The sequence below is a fragment of the Corvus hawaiiensis genome, chromosome 7 (assembly GCF_020740725.1).
Source record: "Corvus hawaiiensis isolate bCorHaw1 chromosome 7, bCorHaw1.pri.cur, whole genome shotgun sequence".
Classification (NCBI taxonomy): Eukaryota; Metazoa; Chordata; class Aves; order Passeriformes; family Corvidae; genus Corvus; species Corvus hawaiiensis.
Genome location: NC_063219.1, coordinates 39,414,089 through 39,437,056, shown reverse-complemented (window position 1 = coordinate 39,437,056; position 22,968 = coordinate 39,414,089). Strand labels below are relative to the sequence as shown.

Below are 22,968 nucleotides of genomic sequence, written 5' to 3'. Positions count from 1 at the left end.
ATTCCGGCACAGGGAAGCGGTGGAATTCCCACCCCTGCAGGGATTTCAAAGCCGTGTGCATGCGGCACTTGGGGAAGGGTGGGCTCAATCCTGGAGGGCTTTTCCAACCCGAACCATTCCGTGATTCCACGACTGCAACACTTCCCCCAGCGCAGGACTGCTGCTGCTTCCTCCAGAATCCCCATTTTCTTCATCCCAAGGCCGGGAGGTGCTCGGAGGGCGGTGCTGGTGTGGCTGCCGAGGCCCCTGTGCCAGCTCCGAGGGCACAGCCGGCAGGATGCCACCCCTCGGCTGGGAACATTCGTGTCAGGAATGGCACAACAGACGGCACCAGCACCAGCCCTGCCAGCAGATCCCACACGTGCCAGGAGCCCAAAGGGCCACTGCGTCCATCAGGGGAAGGTCGAGTCAGGACAGAGCCCAGCAGCTCCCACAGAGAACAAGGTCATAAATCCCCTCAACTCAGATGCAAAGCAGCACCTCACTGTTTTTAAGAGTTAAAAAGGTCATTTTTGGGGTTTTTGGATGTTTGGCCCAGCCATCCCTGCTGTGGAAGGTGTTACTCTCCCAAATGAAGAGTTATTCCTTCTGGGCTTCCTCTTCAAAGGTCACAGCATCCCACCAGGAGAACAACCTGGATTGCAGCCCCAGGGACAGTGGGTTTGGAGAGGCTACATCCCCAAGAGCAGAAGAGAGGGATCCCACTGCTCCTGATCCCACTGTTCCTGATCCCACTGCTCCTGATCCCACTGCTCCTGATCCCACTGCTCCTGGCCCTGCCCAGTGCACCCCAATCCCCTCAATCCCCACAGGCACGCAGGTGGCACCCACAGCTCACCCCCTGTTGGAATTCAGGGATCAAAGGGGGACAGTGCCAAAGCTGGAAGGCAAAATTCCAGATCTACATCCAAGCAATCTGTCCCCAGCCAGGGAACAGCCTTCAGTCCGTGCTGCAAAGCCACCTCATTGCAAAGTGACAGAAGACCCCAGCACCCAAAAATACATCACCAAATGGAATCATGGAATCGTGGAATGGTTTGGGATGGAAGGGACCTTAAAGTTCATCCCATTCCTTCCCTGCCATGGGCAGGGACACCTTCCACCATCCCAGGCTGCTCCAGCCTGGCCTTGGACACTTCCAGGGATCCAGGGGCAGCCACAGCTTCTCTGGGAAGCAGAGAAGGAATTCCTCCCCAAAAATCCCATCCAACCCTGCCCTCTGGCAGTTTCAATCTGTTCCCCCTTGTCCTTGGCCAAACACAGGACAAATCCAAACACGCAAACCTGAACCAAGTTCTCCCGAAGTTCAAGGACCCCAAACAAAAAACATGGAAAGAGCAAAGTAAGGAAATGTTAGCATTAAGGGAGTGCACAATTTAAACACACAGCAGTGCCCGTGCTCTCGACTCCTGACCTCCCACCACAAACGCGTCTGCAGAGCACAACAACACCAGGACACAAACCAGATCTGCGTGGGACAGGAATAAATTCGGGTCTGAAACGAGGGGCATCTGTTCCTTGTAATGGCAACCACCAGAGATCTGCCCCCGTGAGCAAAAGTGACAGCAAGACATGCATCAAACCAGGGAGAGCTGCCCTGCCCCACGGACCCAGCTCCTCCTGACGTCAGCCAAGCTGTCTGTAAGTTAACTCAAACCAGAATTTGACCAGGAATACACACAGAGCTGAACACAAATTAAACGTAAATTGAGCTCTTCTAAAGAGGCTGTGCTCTGCTAAAAAAGAAAACACAGGAAATATGCAGGATGAGGCTGATTACTCAAGAGGAGCTACCACAGGGACCAAATTGCCATCCTTCCTGAAAATAAATCAGGAATTGCATGTACACAAATCTGACTCTGAGGCTAGAGTATAGAAAGCTTTCCTATGCATGCCTAAAATATTTATTATAGAGGTCTGGAGTTGTAAGACACACAGGGATATAATTAAAAAAGGATTTTGTGCTTTGCCATCATCTGTCATGTCCTAAAAAACGGGAGAGTATTGCAAGAGACTGGGAAAAGAGAGAGGCTCAGCTCAAAGCACTGCTGAGAGAGACCCCAAAAAACTAACTGAATATATAATAATTAGTAATTATTAATTACATTAACAGAGAATTATAACAATGATTATAATAACAATAAAAATGAAGCAATACCAACAGTAACAAGAAAAATAAAGTGTGTTTGGACCCCCTGGGCAGTGTTAATTTACTCCCTGATGGTCACAAACAAAAGGTGGCCAAAGCACAGCTCATCCCATGGTAAAACCATTCCTGGATCAAGGATCACTAAATCCACACTCACATTTACTTAACAGAAGCTTTTCACTCTCTTGTTGGGTGGCAGCAAGGAGAAAAATCCCCAAAATACCCTAAACTCACGTATTTTTCAGAGAGATCTCATTTAGGGTAAGTGCTTTCATTCCCTACTGATGCCAAGCCCTGCTGCTACTGCTGAACCCTGGAAACACAGGATTTTCTGCAGTGCTCTGGGCTGGCACCACCACCTTGGCTGCTCCGCAGGGGTGACAGGAGCCCAGGGCATGGAACAAGGGCCCCCAGGAATGTGGCTCCAGGGCTGGCTGGTAATTCCAGGGCTGGCTGATAATTCCAGGGATGGCCCCAGGCTCGGAGCAGGTGGCTGCTCCAGCTGGTCCCTCATCCCGAGGCAGCAGGAAGGCAGCACCCCACCAGCCTTCCATGGAATGGGGATTTTGGAAGTCACAGGGCTTGGCACAATGTCCTATTTATGAGAAAAGGTAACACCACAACGGTGTTCTGGCTGCCCCTGGATCCCTGGGAATGCTCCAGGCCAGGTTGGACAGGGCTTGGAGCAACCTGGGATAGTGGGAGGTGTCCCTGCCCACGGGATTTAAGATCCCTTCCAACCAAAACCATTCCATGATTACAATCACTGTGTCTAATCACCTACAAATCTTTGGGTACTCAAACGTTGATTTTGTTCTTTCCCTCATTTTTTTTTTATCTGCAGAGGTTATGAAAGAAACAGAGAAGCTCCTACCGAAAACAAAAAAAGAAGAAAAGGGAAGAACACTGGAGGTTTGGTATCAGCCTTCAAGCTGTGAGAATTCCCTTAAAAACAGGGGGAGGGCTCCCAGCAAAATTCACCCCCAAAGCAGCTGTGCGGGACTCAGTTCCTGAAGGATTTGCTCCTAACCATGAATTAACAACAGCACTGTAAAACTTTCAATCATGGAATTCCAGAATGGATTGCCTTGGAAAGGACATTAAGGATTATCCCATCCCACCCTCGCCATGGCAGGGACACCTCCCACTGTCCCAGGCTGCTCCAAGCCCCAATGTCCAACCTGGCCTTGGGCACTGCCAGGGATCCAGGGGCAGCCCCAGCTGCTCTGGGCACCCTGTGCCAGGGCCTCACCTCCCTCAGAGCCAGGAATTCCTTCCCAATATCCCATCTAAAGCTGCTCAGTTTCAGACTGAAGCTGAGAATAAAATGACTCTGTAACAATGGCAAAGAGAACAATATAAATTTCTTTTTAAATATCATTATCAAACATGTCCCCAGCCTCCTGGGGCAGGAGTTTTCCAGGCACGTTCAGACCTAATATTTGACAGGAAAATAAACCCACACAGGGAGTTTTCTGTGACCTGGACAAGCAGGGAATGTGCAGAGGGTATTCCTGTCCCTTGGAATATAACCCCACCCAAACTGAGCAGGGCTTAGGGGCTGGCACAGAAGATCAGGAAGGTGAAACCTTCCCAGATTCCTGGTTTCCCTTTCTTAAGCAATACCAGCACAGAGATTTCCCCCCCAAGCTTAGGACAACAGGGTTTTTTTTTTTTTTGGAAAAACAGTGCCCCACACATCCCAAAAGCACTCCTTGTCTGGGAGCTGGGTTTGGACAGAAAACCCAGAGCTTAAAAGGTGGTAGAGGGAGAGAAAAGAGCCCTGGCATTCCCCAAAAAGCCAAGGAGCCAGAGCCAGGCAGTCTGAGGCTGGGAAAGCGCCTTTGTCTCCCCGAGCTGTTTATAACTCCCTGTCAGGGTGTCTTGGGAGCTTTTTCTTGCCCACATGGAATTAAGTCCATCCAAAAGCCCTTGGGGAGCTGCTCCCAGGTTCAGGGCACTAAAAGCCCCCATCAGCTCTGTTCTGGCCCCCAGAAGGGCTGAGAGCCAGCCAGGATCTCCGTGGAGCCGGAGCAGGGTCTGGAGCACAGGGAAGGCTCCATGAACAGATGGCCAGAGGAGGAATGAAGCCTAATTAGGGGGGAATTTCTGTCCCAAAGTGGCTGAAGCCCAGCAAAACCTGCCCCAGAGTGCAGGAACTCTCTGAACTCAGGCGCTCTCGGGGTGCCCCAACCTATTCCCTGCCAAGAGGTGCCATCCACGGGCTCCAGCTGAGTGGAATTATTGTCATTATTCCCTCCCCGTGCCGAAAATCTGAACGGCAATTAAATTAATTTACTTCCCAAGTTCCATTTTCCTGATTAACGCCTTCCACAGGCACCAAAAGCAGCGCTCAGGGAAAGTGTCTCTCCAGCAGCTCCACTCCTACAAACAGGCCAAACCACACAAAGCATCAATAAATAAATAAATACAACCCCAAATGATGGAGCTGTTCTTTCTCACTGCCTTTTTATCCCCTGAATTTCTCTTATTTTTGCCCTTAACCACTTGTGTCCCATCCTCCCCAATGCTTCCAAAGCCAAGGCTGTGGTGCCAATTCCCTGCTGTACAGCTGAGCCTAAACAACAATGCCAAAACCTGTGATTTATTACAATTTATTGGGATTTATTCCAGCACAGAGTCAATAAACAGCTCTCAGCATGGAGCATTTTGCCCTGATAAGCCTAAATTTGGGGCTGATGTCGTGGAAGTTTAAGGAATTGAAAAACCAAAATTAACTTCACGTGTTTTGCTGGGTTTTAGGCTGCATTAAAAAACATTTGCTGGGATGCTTTTTGTAAGGACACCCATTCAATTGGATTAATTATCCTCAACTATTAGTACTCCAAATACTGCCATAATAAAAGCATGACACAATCAACTGTTAATTATACATGCTTATATTTATGCATCCATTCCTGCGTCAGTCTAGGTCTGGCAAAGCCCTACTTTAAGGCCAGGTGAGCCCCAAAAGCACCAGGCAAACAGGAAAGCTGAGCCTGGAAACATCCTGGATTTCAGGCCTCCTAAGCTTTTCCAATCCATTCCCTAAATGAATGCCCAGAAAGACGATTATTGCTGCTTTGCAGTTGCCGTGTGCCATTAGTGCTCCTGCCTCCAAAGGAATTGATGGAGATTTCTCCTCCAAAACCAAGCAGGGAAGGGCATTGCTGGGAGTGCTCGACCAAGATATTCCCCATTTGTGTAAATTTCCATCTCCTGGGAAGGCTGGGGAGGAGAAGCCCGGCTCCAAAGCCCCCAGGGCAAGCACAAAGCTGTGTTTATCTCGTTGGGATGCAGCCTCTTGCTGCACGTTGTGCTGCTCCCCAGGCAGCTGCTGGGTGCTCCAGCGCTCATCCCACTGCATCCACCCGTGGCTCCAGCTCCACAACGCGGCCTCCGGAGCAATAAAAAGCCCGTTTTTAATTTCCAGAGTCCAGGAGTTAACCCCAGCTGAGGAATAAAGACAAGCAGCATGATCCGTGTCAAACATCTGTGGGCCAGAGCCACTCGTCCTTACATTAGGCTGGGTTTAAGTTGGTTTCCAGCAAAAAGGGAACGGCAGCCAGAGCCGTATCCGACGGGAATGGTGCAGGGAGAGCAGCCTTGCCTGGCTCAGTGGTTCCCTGCTGGCTCCCAACTTGCTGCCAGCCCACTGGGAAAAGACAGGCTGAGCCTTGGCTATAAATGGGAAAATATCCTGGGTTTCCAGATGCACTTGCAAGATGCAAATCCCTTGGAGACGGACTCTGGATCAGGGATAGAGTGACGGGACAGATAGGACACAGGGAATGGATTCCCACTGCCAGAGGGCAGAGTTAGATGGGATATTGGGAAGGAATTCCTGGCTGGGAGGGTGGGATGGAATTCCCAGATGGTTGCCCCATCCCTGGAAGTGTCCAAGGCCAGGCAGGAGCAACCTGGGATAGTGGAAGGAACCTGAGGGTAGCACTGGAAAATCCTTAACGTCCCTGCCAACCCAAACCATTCCATGATTCCAAGTCACAGCTGACCCTTCCTGGTCAGCACATTCCTGCCAGGAGCTCGTGGTGGCTCCTTCCCATCCAGGGAAGCTCCGGGAATGCTCCAGGCTCCTCAGAGACTTCCTGGCTGATCGTGCCATAAATAACCCTGGCACTGAACTACTGCAAACAACTAAAACTTAATTGAGTCACCAGGAAATTACTGGGAAATGATCCTCATTTTTATCCCTAAGCTACTTAAGGGGCATGCAGGCAAACCTGTGGAATACTGAATGCAGACAAGCAGGGATAATATTGTCTGCAAGCAAAAAAAACCTGGATTGATTTAGGCAGAGGGAGATTAAGTTATGGAAAAGAAGCTCTCCTAGCTCAGGCCAGACCAGAGATAAAACACTGCAGATGGAGAAGGAGAAGAAAGGAGAAGAAAGGAGAAAGGAGGAGAAAGGAGGAGAAAGGAGGAGAAAGGAGGAGAAAGGAGGAGAAAGGAGGAGAAAGGAGGAGAAAGGAGGAGAAAGGAGGAGAAAGGAGGAGAAAGGAGGAGAAAGGAGGAGAAAGGAGGAGAAAGGAGGAGAAAGGAGGAGAAAGGAGGAGAAGGAGGAGAAGGTGGAGAAGGAGGAGAAGGAGGAGAAGGAGGAGAAGAAGGAGACAACCACTGGAAGGGAGGTGGCCATGGGAAGGGAATACACAAAAATAAAGGAGCATTTTCTGGGCTCACCAACCACCTTGGCTCAAAATACAGCGAGATGGGATGAGTTAAACTCCTCCACCTTCAGATTCAGGTTGGAGTAACGCATAAAAGAATAAAAATCTATAAACTGCTGGGATGGAGAATATGAAGAGGTGAGAGGTGCCACAAACAACAGTAAACATGAATTATTCCAGCATCAGGAAGGATTTCACAAAACCAGATCCAAAAAGGCATAAAAATATTGACAATTCAAGAGTCTTGAGCGCTTAAAAAGGTGTAGAAAGTGTGAGAGGAGTCAGGGATGCCCTGCCACACACCAGGCTCCAAATGGGGAAGAAAAAGGGAAGGAAAAATATCCTTTCCCAAGCACAAAACAACAGAATGAAAAGAGGGTGTCTGAGATCAATAAATCGGAGAAATTCAACACATGGGATGAGACAACAGCAAATCTATTCTATCTCAAACCTTAAAATGAACTGCCCAAGTTGTGCTGCAAGTGATGAACAGTGAGTATTAGACTGTTTTCCCAAGAAGGTGAGTATTAAACACCACAGAACAGGTCATTCACTGCTTGGGAACAGCTGAATTCCCTTCTCCCCCCTGCTTTTAACAGCTTTAGAATATCCTCAGAAGCAGCTAAGGGGAAAAGCCATCGTGCTGCTGCACAACCACCCTGGTGAGGACAATCCCAGCTTCTTCCTCACACATCCACGTGCTCCTGGATGATCCCTTGGGCAGGCTGGGGGATAAACGCATTTCTCCAGGGATTTTGGGGAGCAGCAGCTCTCTGGGCTACACTGAGGAAGGGTTGTCACCTCAGGGTTGTCCCCTGTGCTGGCAGCAGAGGTTGCTCCAAGTTCCATCTCCTACCAAGAGCACCAGGGTGATAAAAGCCGAAATTAAAACTATCTGGCCTTTCCTGTGCTCAGCAGGAACTTCAGTCTCTCACCTGCACTCTGCAGCCCCCCTAGCACACAAAACCTGGCACACAGCACCCAACAAGGACATCTGCTCTTCCCTAGCTCCCAAGTAACTCCCTGGATCGAGGAATCCTGGTTTCATTCCCAGCTCCTTCCCCAGGACCAGAGGCCTTTTCCTGCATCACCTCCTAAAAACCACATCACAGAACTTTGCCCTAAATACTGACATTCAAGAGAAAGCATCTTCATCTAACACCCATTCCAGGCATCCATCCCTCATGAATCCCAACACCTCTGCTGGAATTCCAGCTCTAATATTCCTACGTAAAGACAAAAATAACACTTTACTTGGAGAGCTGGAAGTCACTCCAGAAATGAGACATTTCCAGAGACAAAAATCTCTTTGGCTGGGCGAGAAACGTGACTGGCTTGGGGCAGCAGCATTTCTGACCATCCCACGAGGATCTGTCAGATTACCCAATCCTACACAATTCCTGCATTTTTTAGCACTCCACTGCTATATCAGAATGGGCTCGTGCTTTGTTTCTCCCTGGATTTTCTACTCCAAATGATCCCATTTCAGCCTGCAGAACGTGAGGCTGCCCGCTCCCCATTTTTGTTTGGAAAATTGCTGATCCATCAGCTGTCAATTAGCATCAATTCTTCTGCTGGAAGCACTGTCTCCATCCCATTCAACTCTCCCAACTCATTTCCCAGGAAGAAATGGGATCCAGGCACAAAGCTCTGCTTTTCCTATTATTCCATTCATCTTATGCACAAATACTGGGATAATGGAGTTTATTCAGTCTCATTGCAGGCTTTCCTTGGCTTCCTGATTCAGAAGTTCACAGGAATCACTTGATGTCTAAAAGGGATTTTTGAGGATTCGATCTATGGGATTTGATAACATCCCATTTTAGGTTGGAATGCTGCTCTAAGGAAAGGGAAACTCTCACATGAAGGTAAAAAGCACCAATCTGTGGCATTTAATCAACCACTGACAGCCAAACCCAAGGCACTGCCCTGATTACATTGAATTTTAAAAACTATTAAACTGTTCCTGCCGTATCCCACGCTGAGGGGGGACATCATTCCAGCCCTGCACACTGAAGAGCACTTATGGTGATTTTCAGACTGGTTTTACCTCAGAAAAAAACCCACACAATGTAAAAACTCAAATCTGTTTTCCAGATGATTTAACTATTAAGTGAAAGACGGGTAAAAAACTGCCTAGAACTTAAATTGGGTATGACCAAGTGAAATGGTTGCTCATGAAACATAAACCCTGCACAATGTGGTGCTACCACAACCCAGGGACTCTGGGAGAAAGATGTTGCCTATTAAAATGGAAAAAAAAAAAGAAAGTTTTCTGTTTTCATGACAGCTGAGGGGTTCAGCACTGAACAGAGGGAAGGAAGGAAAGTATCCAGTGTAAAATGCAACCTGAAAAGTCTGTTCAGAAAGGTTTGTAAGTGCAGCTCTTGTTTTATTTAGAGTAAAAGAAAGCCTTTCTTATTTTACAGGAGTTCCAGTGCTGCATGGGAACTGAGGGACTGTGCTAACACCTGGATAAGCCTGTTGGATGCAGTCCTGCACTGGGAAAAGTCCAGAGCATTCCCCGAGGGATCCTGAACCCTGAGGGAGCAGCGATGGCAGGCAGCTCACCCAAAACCAAAGGTTTCTATTCTGATTTCTTATGCAGCTGAAACATTTGGTGACATTTTCCAGATACCAGAATGTGACACAAAAGTAGGGGAAATGGCATCAGAGCTACACAGGATTTGCACAAACACACCAGGGAACAATGGGAAGACACTGGGTTCTCCTGGCAGGAACAGGAGACACTGCTCAGAGATCCCAGCTGCTGGGAAAGGCTGCTCCAGACAAAAACCAGGAGATGGAGAGTGGGAAAATATTCCTAATAAATAATCCTAACATGAGAAAAACGTGGTAGAAGAGATCACTGGGCTGGTCACAGACTGGGCATCCTCAGCTGCCAGACCAGGGAAGTGCAGCAGTGATGGAACAGGGAAATGCCCCCTCCTTAAATCACAGCATCCCCTGAAGAGGAATCACGGAATCCCAGACTGGTTTGGGATGGAGGAGCCCTTAAAGCTCATCCCATCCCACCCCTGCCACGGGCAGGGACACCTCCCACTGTCCCAGGCTGCTCCCAGCCCCAATGTCCAGCCTGGCCTTGGACACTGCCAGGGATCCAGGGGCAGCCACAGCTGCTCTGGGAATTCCGTCCCAGGACCTCCCCACACTCCCAGCCAGGAATTCCTTCCCAGTATCCCACCTAAAGCTACCCTTGCCACTGGCATCACTTCCCACAGCCACTCCTGTGCATCTCAGCACAGCATTCCAGCCAGGATTTCCCCCAGCAAGTCAGGGGTGGCTGTGGGACAGCAGACCCAGCTTTCGGGGGTTTTTCTTTTCCCCATCTTTCCCATTTTGATGGATTTCCATCCCACATTACCCAACTGCTCCCTGCTGCTCAGACACAGCGCGCAGATCCCTCCCTCCTCCACCCCGAGCACACAAACACCACAGTTCAGCCTCCTACTAATGCAGAAGAAGTTAAACCCTGCTCCCTAATGAAGCAGATCTGCTCGTGGCACGTTGATATTTCTCCAGCCACATTCCCTCCCACGAAGTTCCAAACGCTCCCAGAGAACCGCGGGCAGAGGGAGCGGGCTGAGCTCCCACAGCTGCACTGGGAATGGCCTGGAATGTCCCATCCCTGCCTGCCACGGAGCCAGGAACGGGGCAGGGACAGCACCACAAACACCACCTTTGCCAAGGAGCGACCTCCCCCCTTGGCTGTGTGCGATCCCTGAGGGAAGGACCCGCACAGACATCTCCAAGGATGGAGTCTGGCCAGAAAAATCCATAAATCTGCTCTTTTAATCACTGTCTGAAGCCTTTATCGTTGTTATTATTATTATTATTATTATTATTATTATTACTGTTATCATGGTGCACTGAGATGCTGCAAGAGCTGCTGCTTCCAGCTCCGGGGAGGAAAGGGAAAGTTTTGGCCCAAAATTTGCTGATCGAGGGAAGAAGCAGAAAACGAAAAATCTCTGCTAATTGAAAAGACGAGGAAACAGCCAGAATTCGGCACCTTGGGAAACAAAACGGGGTCATTCCTGAGCACTGGAGGTCTGGGCATGGAGCTTCCAGAGGAAGAGCAGCCGTGCCCATGGATGTGGCATCCCCCATGGATGTGGCATCCCCCAGCACAAGGTCAGCGCCGCTGGAAGCTCGGCGGGATAAGGCAGCCCCATTCCAGCCCTTAATCAGTGTTTTGGCTACGCAGCTCCACAGCTCAGTGAAGGACTCCCTGTTTTCCCTGGTATCTCTGTGGGAAAGGCCCTACTGCAGGAAATCGTCATGCCCCAAAGAGCTCAAACGTGGCTGTCCTGGGAGCCCAGGGATGGGTGGCCCTGGGGCAGACCCTGAGCTGTCACAGCAGGAACATCTTCTTCACCAAGAATTCCCAAACCCATCACTTCTGAGCTGGAATAAATCCAAATCTGAATTTTCCCAGTGTTAAAGAGGGAAGGAGCTTTTCTTCTTCCACATCTTTTCTGGGAAATATTTTGGCACAGCAGCAGCAGCTGGGACATGGTACCCAAATAAACCTGTAGGTCAAACTTAAAATATTATAACAGGCATTGTTTGTAATGCTTCAGTGCCTCTGTACATTTATTTATGTACTGTCTGGGCTGTTCCAATACCAGAACAAGAAACACAAGTGACACTCGGGTTCTTGCACCTCAAGTATCCCCAAGCACTTCCTCGGAGCACCTCAAACAATTCTAACAATTCCAACAATTCCCTGAATGCCTCACAAGTGCATCGGGGCTGTTTTCACTCCACTTGCTGAACAGAAGGGATAATTCACCTTTAACAAAGATCTGCCATCAGACAGAAAATAAACACGAGCAAAACCAAACAAACAATAGCTCTGAGCTTTCCAAATAAAATTCCTTTTCCCTTTCAGTTGTGCAACCTTTTGTCCCCGAGCCAGCAGAGAATTCACTGCCAGAGAAGAATTTCATGCTTAATCAATTTTTGCCTCGCTGGTGTTTGCAGGTATCCCAATTCCTCCTCTTCCCTGCAAATCCAGCTCAGGATACCTTGGATCTGCCATATCCAAGGGTGCAGGAGAAAACTGAGGGCTGGTTTTCCTGCCCTCTGGAACAAGGAATTCATTTGCATCCCCCTCGCTGCTGAGGGAACAGGGATCCTGGTGTTCAGCAGGGAAGGACTCAGCTCATGGGAACTCTTGCACAATTTCTTTTATGATCTAATTGAAGCACTTAAATCTGACAGAATCATTCCCTAGCACGGAGGAAGCCCACCTGCCTTCTGCTCAGAACAGGCTGGATTTCCAGGAATAGGCACAGATTTATTTCTGGAAAATACCTCTTGCTCCCTTACCAAGTGATGGCCAACAAAGGCAGAGCTGGGAATGGTCCCAAAGCTTCTGCAGAGTCAGAGTGAGCAAGAGCTGCCTCAGACAGGAGAAAAGGTCACCAGTCACACACCTGACCCTGTAAGCCCTGTGTGGGCTGAGCTGAAAGGTCATTCCCCTCTAATCCGTGCACAGTCTGAGACTCAGCTTCCCAAATTCCTCTTCCCCCATTCTTCTGCCATTTGATCCAAGTCAGCTGAATCTCCCACTTCTCCTGGGTGTGGTCAGCACAGTAACAAGGAGAACACCCTTGACCATCCCAGGCCCCACAGGGTCTCATATTAAAGGAGACAAAAACCAAAATTTAAGAAGCAAAGCGTTTTCCCCACAGTGTTTTGTGCACTTCATCCGTCTGCTCAGGCACAGAACTGTGGAATACCGGAATGGTTTGGGTTGGGAGGGACCTTCAAGCCCATCCCATCCCACCCCTGGGATATTTCCACTATCCCAGGCTGCTCCAAGCCCCTCTCACTCCTCACCTTCCTCCACAGCACTGCCAGAGGCTCCTGAAAAATTCATGGCTAAAAAACGCCCGTCAAGCACAGAAGTTCTTGTTTCACTTAGCAAAAGGAACACCGCGCATTTGCCACACTCAGATACTCATTTAGATGATCAAGAGAACAGGAATCTGCAGCTGAAGCTCTGACACGGAGCAGAGCTGAGCTCTCAGACACAACTCCCCGCGAGCGGATCATCGGGAAGCCGTGACAACTCCCAGACTATTTCAGGAAGCTGCAGTTCTCAGCCAACAGCTCACAGCCATCCACCCGAGCTACCTGTAAGCAGCTGCTATCACACAAGGATCAAATTAATTACCAAACACTTCCTGGCTCAACCCACGGAGCTTTAATAATTATCCCGACGTCAAATGGATTCCGGTTACCCGGAGAGAGTTGTGCCCACACCTGGCACCAGTGCCATGGCAAATCACTCCTGAGCCAAAGGTCTTTGTAGGGATGGCATGGCCAACCCTACAGTCCCCTGAAAGTGTGACTGCACTGTTCAATCTGTTTTCCATCAGCTTCCCAATAAAACTCCTTGTGCCATAATTCACCCCGATGCCAACCAGCGCCGTGTCCCTGCTGCCCACGGAGGGGGAATAACAAATGTAATTAATAATTATTTACATCTCCAGCTTTAGGCTTCTTATATCTGAGAGGAGAGACAAATTCAACGCTCACCCAGGGTCCCTGTGAGAGTGCACGGGCACACAGAGGCTCCCCCACACACTCTCGACATCAAAGCTGCTGTTTGAGCAGGCTTTAAGTTAAATATTTGTGATAGTTAATTTATTTGATCATCTGCACTTGCAAGGCTCAGAGCTGGGCAGAGAGGCCTTTGAAGCACTCCCAAACACACTAAATTATTGGGAACCTGTGTCAGGAAAGTGCTGCATAAACTCAGCCAAGCCATTCCCATCACCTCCCAGACCCTCTGGGTAACGGTGCCACCCACCCAGCTCCAAACCTGCCCCACGTGGGCCTGGGATAGTTCTCTGTCCTTTGGAAAGCAGGACAAGGGGAATCACAGGGGGACACGCCAGGATGTTGGATGGATGAACAGCCAGGATTTCTGGATTGAACAATTTGCTTCTTCATTGTAATTACTGGCTTCTGAAAGACTTCAGCAACTTTGCCAATTTGTACAACCCTCTATTCTCTGCTTTTGGCCTCCACTGTGCAGTCATTTCGCAGACAAACAAGGAACAGATGTACAATCTAGAGCTGCCCCAAGTCCTTTTATAGTAAAGGATTTCTGGCCAAATAATATATATTAAAAAGAAGGGGGAAAAAAAAAAAAAAGGAATTTTTGTATTTTTTAAGGTATCTCTCACAACACCCAAACACACACTAAAAAATCTAAAATTTCTTCGTATGATTCTGGAAGGCTCAGGAATGTTCTGTCCTGGAGCAAATCCTGCCCTCAGCCAACACCCACGTGGGGAGAGCGGCTGGAGCTGCCCACAAACTCTGGGGACAGCAAGGGCAGCCCTGGGGGCTCCTGCTGCCATCACCAACCCCTTCTGCCCCTGGGCCACCAGCACACAGCTTCTGAAAAGGCAGGAGGCTGGAGCTACAGAATTCCAGAGAGGCTTGGGATGGAAGGGACACTAAGGATTATCCAGTGCCATGGGCAGGGACACCTCCCACTATCCCAGGCTGCTCCAAGCCCCGATGTCCAGCCTGGCCTTGGACACTTCCAGGGATCCAGGGGCAGCCACAGCTGCTCTGGAATTCTATTCCAGCCCAGCCCCACCCTCCCAGCCAGGAATTCCTTCCCAATATCCCATCCATCCCTGCCCTTTGGCAGTGGGAAGCCATTCCCTGTGTCCCGTCCCTCCATGGCTAACACTGCTCTGTGCTGCTCAGGCAACATGACGAGGGAAGTCGTAACCTCTGGGAGTTTTCCTATGGATCTTCCTGCCACGGGACCCCTCCCTGGGGCCCAGCCCAGGCTCTGGGAGTGCTGTCCCAGGAGCAGGACAGTTCCCAGAGCCGCCGTGCCGAGGTGTCCCCGCTTGCCTCTCCAACGTCGGGAAGCGCCGGGCACGGCTCCAGCTCATGATCCGGGACACACAGCCGCTCTCAAGAGCTGCACTGCCGAGTCCTGGAGGTCCAGCATGGCCCAGCTCTCATGTGAGGAGCATTCATTTCCAGGACAATGCCCCTATTCTGGTGCTTTATGACTATCCTCCCCAAATGTATGTTTAACGCTGCGCAGTCCCCGCAGACAAACGCTTGTTTTGTTAAAGAGATCCCGGGGTAAACTGAAAAGCAGCACATGCTGGATTTCTGCAATATGTTACTGAGAGCACAGCGTACACAGGTTATACATTAGCCAAGTCTTGCTGCACTGAAACCCTCGTGAAAGGCGTTGTTTTGGGAAGAGGCAAAGCCTGGGACAGATTAATGCCTGTGTTTTCCAGTATATCCGGACGGAATTCCGTGCATCTTGGGTTGTTGGAACTGCAGAGCACATCAGGGTCAGAGCAAGGAGTGCAAGTGAAACGATGCTCTGTTAAAACAGGGGTGCACATCACATACCTTTCACCACCCACAGGTCACAGAATCAGGGAATATCCTGAGCTGGAAGGGATCCAGGGACCACCCAGTCCAACCCTGCACAGACACCCCAACAACCCCACCCCGGGCATCCCTGGCAGCGCTGTCCAAACGCTCCTGGAGCTCTGGCAGCCTCGGGGCCGGGACCATTCCCTGGGGAGCCTGGGCAGTGCCCAGCACCCTCTGGGGGAAGAACCTTTCCCTGAGATCCAACCTAAACTGGAGCAGAACTAACTGGGAGCACGGCATTTCTCAGCAACAACATGGGCGGGAGCACAGCCCCTGGGGCCAACTGGTGAAAGGGCATGAAATGATGAAAACCTGCTCATTTCACTACACTGACCCTCCAGAACTGAAATCAGGATGTGATAAATGGGAAATTCCCACATTTTAAGCACCAGCAGCTCCAAGTGCTGGTACCTGACCAGCCCGAGCCCTTTGGCCCCAGGGATGCTGCACTGCTGGAGGCTCGGGGTAGAGATTTTCTCCAACCCAAGTATAAATCAAATTGAACAAGTCAGTGTCATTTATTTCCCATGCCGAATTCCCAGATGGACTCCTCCAAACAAAGAAAACAATAATTAAGCTGAGTTTGTCTAAAATGTGGCTGCACGCTGCTCACCATGGAAATCCCCCGGCAGCCGAGCAGCCGGATCACCACCCCTGCCTGCAAGCACACTGCAAACTGCTCTGCTGGTTTGAAAGTCCAGTTGTATGGTTACCAAAGAAAAACCCCATTTACACCTCCCAGCAGAGAGGAAAAACCCTCCAGAGCCCCAGCTCCAGCCTCCCGCTGTCCCCGCACCTCCCGAGGACACGGAAGGGGACCGGGAAAACCAAGCCCTTCTCATGCCTGGCTTGCTGCACGGGGAAGCATTTTGATCCTGATCAGAAAGTGCTCGATTCAAACCCAAGAGGCAGCCCAGATGCTTACAAATACACTGGTGCTGAAGTGCTGCTGCATTAGCATCTTCTGCATAATTCATGTTCTCGTGCCGGGGAGAGCTCTCCAGTTGAGCTCCGTGCAGGGTCACGGTGCCACAGCTCCAACACGGATTCCTCCGGGCACAGCCAGGTGCCAGCCTGCCCTGCCAGACCCAGGCCAGCCCAGGAGAGAGGCAGGGCTGGCTATGGACCACAGAATCCCAGAAATCCGGGTTACTCCCAGAGCAGCTGTGGCTGCCCCATCCCTGGCAGTGTCCCAGGCCAGGTTGGACATTGGGGCTTGGAGCAGCCTGGGACAGGGAAAGGTGTCCCTGCCATGGCAGGGGACGGACGGGACGGGCTTTAAGGTCCCTCCCAAGCCAGGCCATCCTGGGATTCTGTGCCTTTTCAGAGGTTGTGTCCTGGTGGTCCAGGGGCAGAAGGGGTTGGTGATGGCAGCAGGAGCCCACAGGGCTGCCCTTGGTGTCTCTCCAAGGCACCAAAGTTAGGCAGGATATTGGGAAGGAATTCCTGGCTGGGAGGGTGGTGAGGCCCTGGCACAGGGTGTCCAGAGAAGCTGTGGCTGCCCATGGATCCCTGGCAGTTCCCAAGGCCAGGCTGGACACTGGGGCCTGGAGCAGCCTGGGACAGTGGGAGATGCAAAAGTGGCACCAAACTCTCCTGACGGACATCACCAACTCTGACAACAGCTTGTGCAGCAGGAATTGCAGCAAAACCCAAGGGGCCTCACATTCCCTGTGCCATAAATCCACAGTGGGCACCAGTGCCAGCCCTTTCACCCGGGCACAGCAGTGCTGGTGCCCCTGGAGCACAAACCTGCCCCAGGACCCTTCCCAGCCACTCCAGAAGCCCAAAGCGAGTGTCACAAGCCGTGGCTGGGTCAGCAAAGCAAAGCAAAACTGCCACCAGTCCCAGGGATTTTCCACCTCCAGAGGGAACACTGGGCTGTATTCATCCCCCCTTCCCCACTATTGAGTTGGAAGAACAGCAACAGCCTGGAAAACGAACAGAAAGCTCCAAACTAAAAGTGTGTTTGGGGAAAAACGCAGGGATGGCACAAGGTTTGCCTCTCAGTAACCTCCCAGTGACCAAACTAAAATCAGAAAGTGAATGTCAAAGGTTGGTTTCATTTTAGGATGGATCCTGAGCAAGAGATAACGAGGAAAACAAAACCAGCTACTCCTGCAGGGTCATTCACCCTGACGAGCTCCAGAGCAAGGCGACAGATTTAAACCACTTCTTCTGACAGACTGGGAAGGAAAATTCATTCATTCAGCAGGTGCTGGACTCCAAATGAGAGCACGAGACTGCCTGGACCCTGTTAAACCAGGGGTGGTGCTGATCCCACATGGAACACCAGCCCAATCCCCTCTGCAGCTGGAAGGAGCACCCAAAATTCCAGCAGGGGAAAACACTCCCCTTCCAAAGCAGCCACACAAGCACAGGACACGGGCTGGTAACTACCACAGACACCTTCACATGGATGTTTTATTCCAAAAGGGGTTGGAGTCTGTAAGAAGTTGCCTGAATAATTCAGAGTCTTTGTCCAACAATCCAAAAATACAGTAAAAACACCAAGGTACTTTTGAAAACACGTGAGGAAATCAAACGGTTTGGGTTTGCGTTCTGCTGAGTTTGGCTGTTCAGGGGGAGAAGTTTCTGTGCCCTTTAATACCTCCTCATGCAGCAGGAAAAGCTAAAGTGATTCTGTTTTTAAAATGAAAGCCTGCAGGCAGCCACCCGTGGCTTCAAGTCATTCAATCACCCATCGAAAACCCCTCAAGAGCTACTGTTTTATTTAAGACCACCTTGTAAACTCTGAATTTCATCTTGCACCTCTCCAATTCTTTCTTTAGCATCACCCATGACGTGGAGTAGTGCACAAGAGACCATCTCACACCTCGGGGCCAGCTTGTGCATGACCTTGCTCGCGGAGACAAAATAAAAACAATAAAAGCCCCTTTACCTTGCACACAGGGTTAAGGAAGCTGATGGAGATGTTTGATAAAGCTTCAATGCTCTGAGGAAAGAGGATGGTGCAGGTTAAAGGTAAAGGCAGAGGTTTTGCTTGAGCTGCTGTTGTTCATCTTAGACAAAATTTAATGTGTAATTTAGAGGGTTCATCCCTCCACCATCACCCAAATTAATGGGATTATTTGGCATGGAGAAACGGTACACAGAAAAATAAATGCATCTACATCAGCCCAGCCATTTTTTAAGGTTTCCAGGAGCTGCAATTAATTTTAGCAGGGTTACCAGCAGCTAAATACGCACCACAGCACCCTCGTATTCCAGACACTGCAAGGAAAAAATCACTTTTACAAAAAATGTTCTCCTGTCATGTCTGGGTGGAAAAACTTAAAAATGCCACCCCCTGCCTGACAAAGCAGCTGGGCAGAAGTGTCACCACCCAGCACTGCTGTACATTTAACCCCTCTGAAATATATACATTTAACATTGTGATTTATCAGGTTGTTTATTCAAGCAAAAGCGTCACTGCCCCAATCACTTCAAGGAGACCTCGTGGAAAAACCCCAGTGGCAGGAGCCTGTCAAAGCTGAGGCCTCAACAAGGAAACCCCACAGGTCTTTTTGAGACCTGAATTTTACAAATCTCCTTTTCCTGAAGATTCCTAAACTTGCTTTAGGGTCTCTCACCTTCCAGTACCACTCCCACTTGTATCAGGTATTTCAGGATCTCAACTGAAATCCATCCCAAGAGAATTCTGCTGAATTTAGGAATCACAACAAGGAATCCAGTGCCCCACCAAAGCAGGGAAGCTCATCCCATCCCACGGATATCTCCTGCAGCCATGCCGTGCTTCATAATGATTTGCAGATCTTAAACCATATATATATATATTTTATAAAACAATGCCTAACATATCTGATAGACAATGAGGAAGGAGAACAGAGAAACAGCTGGGAAACATTAGGAGTTTTCACACTGAGCTTCCAAATTCTTCAGCAGGAGACACTCAAACTGCCTTCCCTGGGATGGAAAACGACGCTCGGACAAAACTGAGGGCGAAGAAGGAAATTCCAGCGGAAGGAAGATGCTCCTGTGGGCAAAGCAGAGGTGCTGCCCTGCCTCCAGGTAAGTACCTTCCCTGGGGATGGCAGGGACACCTCCCTCACCCTCTGGCCAAGCCCTCCACCCCACAGCAGCGGGCACAGAGGAGTCCTTTGTACACCCAGATCCTACTCGGAGGGGTAAGAGGATATTTCCTGTTAACCTCACCGCAGATTTGTAATCCAGCAGTCAAATTATGTCAATCACAGCTCATTAGGCAGCGATTTCCCCTGCCAAGCCTGGCCTGGCTGCTTCCTCCAAACCACGTGGCATCTGCAAACGCACAGCCCCGTTCTGGGTTCAGGGAGACCACCCTGCTGCAGGAGCTGGAAATCCGGGATTCGCTCCCACGGCTCCCAGCAGCGGTGCCACCGCGTCTACGGACACTTCTGGCACCCTCGCTCTGCTGAACTGTGGTTTCCTCTGACAGACATGGGGTGGCTAGCAGAATTCAGGATTTATGCCCACGTGTCCAACACAGCCGAGGAGAAGAGAGCGTTGGGGAAGGGACAAGGCTGGGATGTTCCCAAGGGGATGTGCCAGTGCTGGGAGGCTCAGAGGCAGAGCCAGAGCTGGGATCCAACACAGGCAAGTCAGGAACTCGGTGGCAAAACCACGCCACTACTTCCCTGGACTTCACATGGTTGTGTAACCCTGAGAGTAAGGGAATTATTTCACAGGAAAAGGGGAGAATTCCCATCAGTTTGAGAGGATGGAAGAAACAACACTCAGCTTACAGACTGAAACCTGGATCTCTCTTGGGTTATCCTCCACATTTTCCTCCTTGAAGTGCACGCCATAAACACATCTTCCTGGAACACAGGCACAGACCCCAGTCCTCACCAGCACAGACTCAACATATGAACCGTGGCAGCACATCTACTGCAGCAGTGCCAAAAACAGCACCAGGAGACACAGATCCACAGGGAAAACCCTGATGTTACTGCCCAACAGACCAGGAGGGGTGACACAGCCAGTGCCATCACTGGCCCTCCGGTCGGCTCAGGACATCCTTGGGAACGCCGATGCCACGAGGAGCACAGATTTGAGAACCTCACCCAAAAAAATGTGACCTGGAGCAGTGCCCATCATGTCCTGCAATTTATGTACCTCAGGAAGGATCAGGAGGCAGGGGGGTCACTGTGTGTGCTCGAGGTGACCGTGCGTGTTCGAGGTGGACAGACCACCTCACCAGAGCCCTTCCTCAACACAAACTCCTTTAACAACCCAGCAAACACAAGCTGGCACGCGTCCATCACCTCCAGGCACACCATCCCCTCGCTGAAGGGACTCCAGAGATCCTGGAGAAGCTCAGGACAGCATGTTTGAAGTGGAAAAAATAAACCAGTTGTGGTCACGGCACTCACGGTGAAATCACAGCCAGCCTGTGCTCTCCTCGTGGTTTGGAGGGCCAGGGCCCCCTGCTCTGCACGAGGGGAGAGAATAAAACTTCAAAACACACAGGAGGGACCCTCCCCACACAGAAACAGACACAGCCCTCCCAGTGTGAGGACTCGAGAGCTGCACACAACAACTCAACACGTTCATCAAAGTCCAAATCAGCCTTGGGAATTTCATTAGAGACATGAAAATTGGTATTGTCAGCACAGCCCGCCAGGACCTCACCAGGGCTCTGAGTGTGCCAGCAACGCTTGTGCCAGGCTAATTTCTTAAGACAGCACATAAAATAGGTGAGATTTAGTCTTATAACCTTCAGCATCTCCTTCTTCATACTCGCATCTCCTGACTAATCCTCTCTCCCCACAGAAAACATTCCTCATCGTTTTTCCCCTAATCGTTCCTTTCTCGTTAATCCCTGCACTTCTCCTGCCTGCCCCATTCTGGGGTTTGACCAGTGGCACAGTCATCTCTCCCTCAGAGCCACAGAGTAAACAAAATAATGACAGCCTGGCAGTTTATTCTTTCATAAACCGGTCAGATATTTCCTGGAAGCCGCAGCAACATCAGCCATCCCCGGCTGGCTGCAAGAACAGCAGGAAGGTGATTTTTGGTGGTGCTTGAGCCCCATCTTGCAGCTTCTCCCAGTGGGAGAAGAAACCAACGGGAGCAAATCATCCCACACCATGTTTGTACAGACTGTCCACCTGCATGGCCGGCCTCTCCCTCCAGCAAAGCTGCAGCACTCGAACTCTGAGCCTTAATTGAAGACCATCTTCTAAAACCAGAGGCCATCCACTGCTTTCAAGCAGCTCAGGCAATGACAGGCTGGGTGCTGTTATCTCCCATATTTACGTTACACGTTTCTAACGCTTCCCCAAATGACGTCTCTGCCTTTTACTGATCCCATCCATCAGCCCTAACCCAAACCCACCGATTTCCTCCCGCAGACCACGCACGCAGACGGAGCCAGGAGCCCTTATAGTAGTTAAAGATGAATCCAGACTCGATTCCGAGCCATGTGCCGCCTGTGGGAGCATCTCCCGTCTCTAACACGACCCCGTGTTTCCCCGACAAGAGCAACGCGACACCAGGCTTTTTCCACTGTGCCTAATAATCGTAACATCTCACTCGCCATTTGGCTCGTCAGTGGGGGTTCCTGACTGAATAGGCTTATTCTTTTCTTAGACATGATAATCTAATTGGGTCTAACCAGAAATAATCCCCAACACACACCAGTTTGTGAATCCTCGCCCAGCGCCGGGAGCGGTTCACGGAGCGGGGGGGCGGCTCTGGGATGCGAGACGGGAATTACTCCGGCAGCTCTCGCCGTGCCGGGCTCCCGTGGCATTACAGCGAGCGCAGGGCATGGCACGCACATGGAGCTGCTCGCCCTCCTCCCCCAGCCCCTGTTCCACACGCAAACGTGGCTCCAAGTGAAAAAGGCACGGCAGAAGAGATGGGGCGCGACCATCGAGCCGCGCCGCCTGGGTACCCCAAGGAACCGGGAGGTTTGCCCAGGGAAGCGCCCAGGGAAAGCACAGCCCTTTCCCGGAGAGCTGATCTCACACACCGACCCGTCCTGCTGAACTGAAAACCCGGCAGCCCAGCGCCGGCCCCGCTGCCCCGCACACAACCCGGGATGTTCCGGGGGGAGAAGGACCGGGGTGCCCCCGGTGGGGGGACAGGACCGGGGCGTCCCGGGGAAAAAGGACCGCCGCGTCCCCCGGAGGAGAAAGCCCGAGGTGTCCCGGGAGGCGCGGAAGCGGGGTGTCCCCCGGAGGAGAAGGAGCGGGTGTCCCCGGCCGAGCTCCCGCACCGCCCGCTCCCCGGGGCCGCCCGCGGGCTGCGCTCCGCCGGCGCCGGGCGAACCGGCCCCGGGATCCGCCCGGGCCGGGGCACGGCGGCCCTCGGGGGGCTGCCGAGACAAAGAGCCGCGGCCCCGTCCCGCGGGCGGCACCGCCCGGCCGAGCCCACCTGTGCCCGTCCCCGGCTCCCGAGCCAACTTTTCGCCGCTCCCCCCTTCCCCCGCCGCGCTCCTCCCCGGCGGCCCCTCCGCGCTGCCCGCAGACAATGGGGCCGGCGCTCACCAGGACCACGGCGAAGCGCTCCTCCAGCTCGCCGGGCTCGGGCATGGGCAGCTTCAGGGGGACGCTGTGCGCCCTGAGCTCCGTCTGCTGCGCGTCCACGCTCCCCGCGTTGCCCATGGCGGCCCCTCCGCGCTGCTCCGCGCCCCGCGCCGGGCGGGCTCCGCGCCCCGCGCTCGCC

General features: G+C 51.4%; 1 protein-coding gene across 13 annotated transcripts in view; it reads right to left on the bottom strand.

Moving 5' to 3' along the window:
- FMNL2 (formin like 2) overlaps nucleotides 1–22,968 on the bottom strand; it is a 112,269-nt gene extending 89,301 nt beyond the window's left edge. For 9 of the 13 annotated variants that reach the window (XR_007204727.1, XM_048309168.1, XM_048309163.1 and 6 more), the window contains exon 1: nucleotides 22,791–22,967. Coding sequence is in view for 12 of the 13 variants with exons in the window: in XM_048309168.1 (XP_048165125.1) it covers nucleotides 22,791–22,907 (117 nt within the window). In the remaining variant the exon portion in view is untranslated. Of the gene's footprint in view, nucleotides 1–22,790 lie in introns of all 13 variants that reach the window. The other 4 variants (XM_048309172.1, XM_048309171.1, XM_048309173.1 and 1 more) reach the window with 2 other exon arrangements.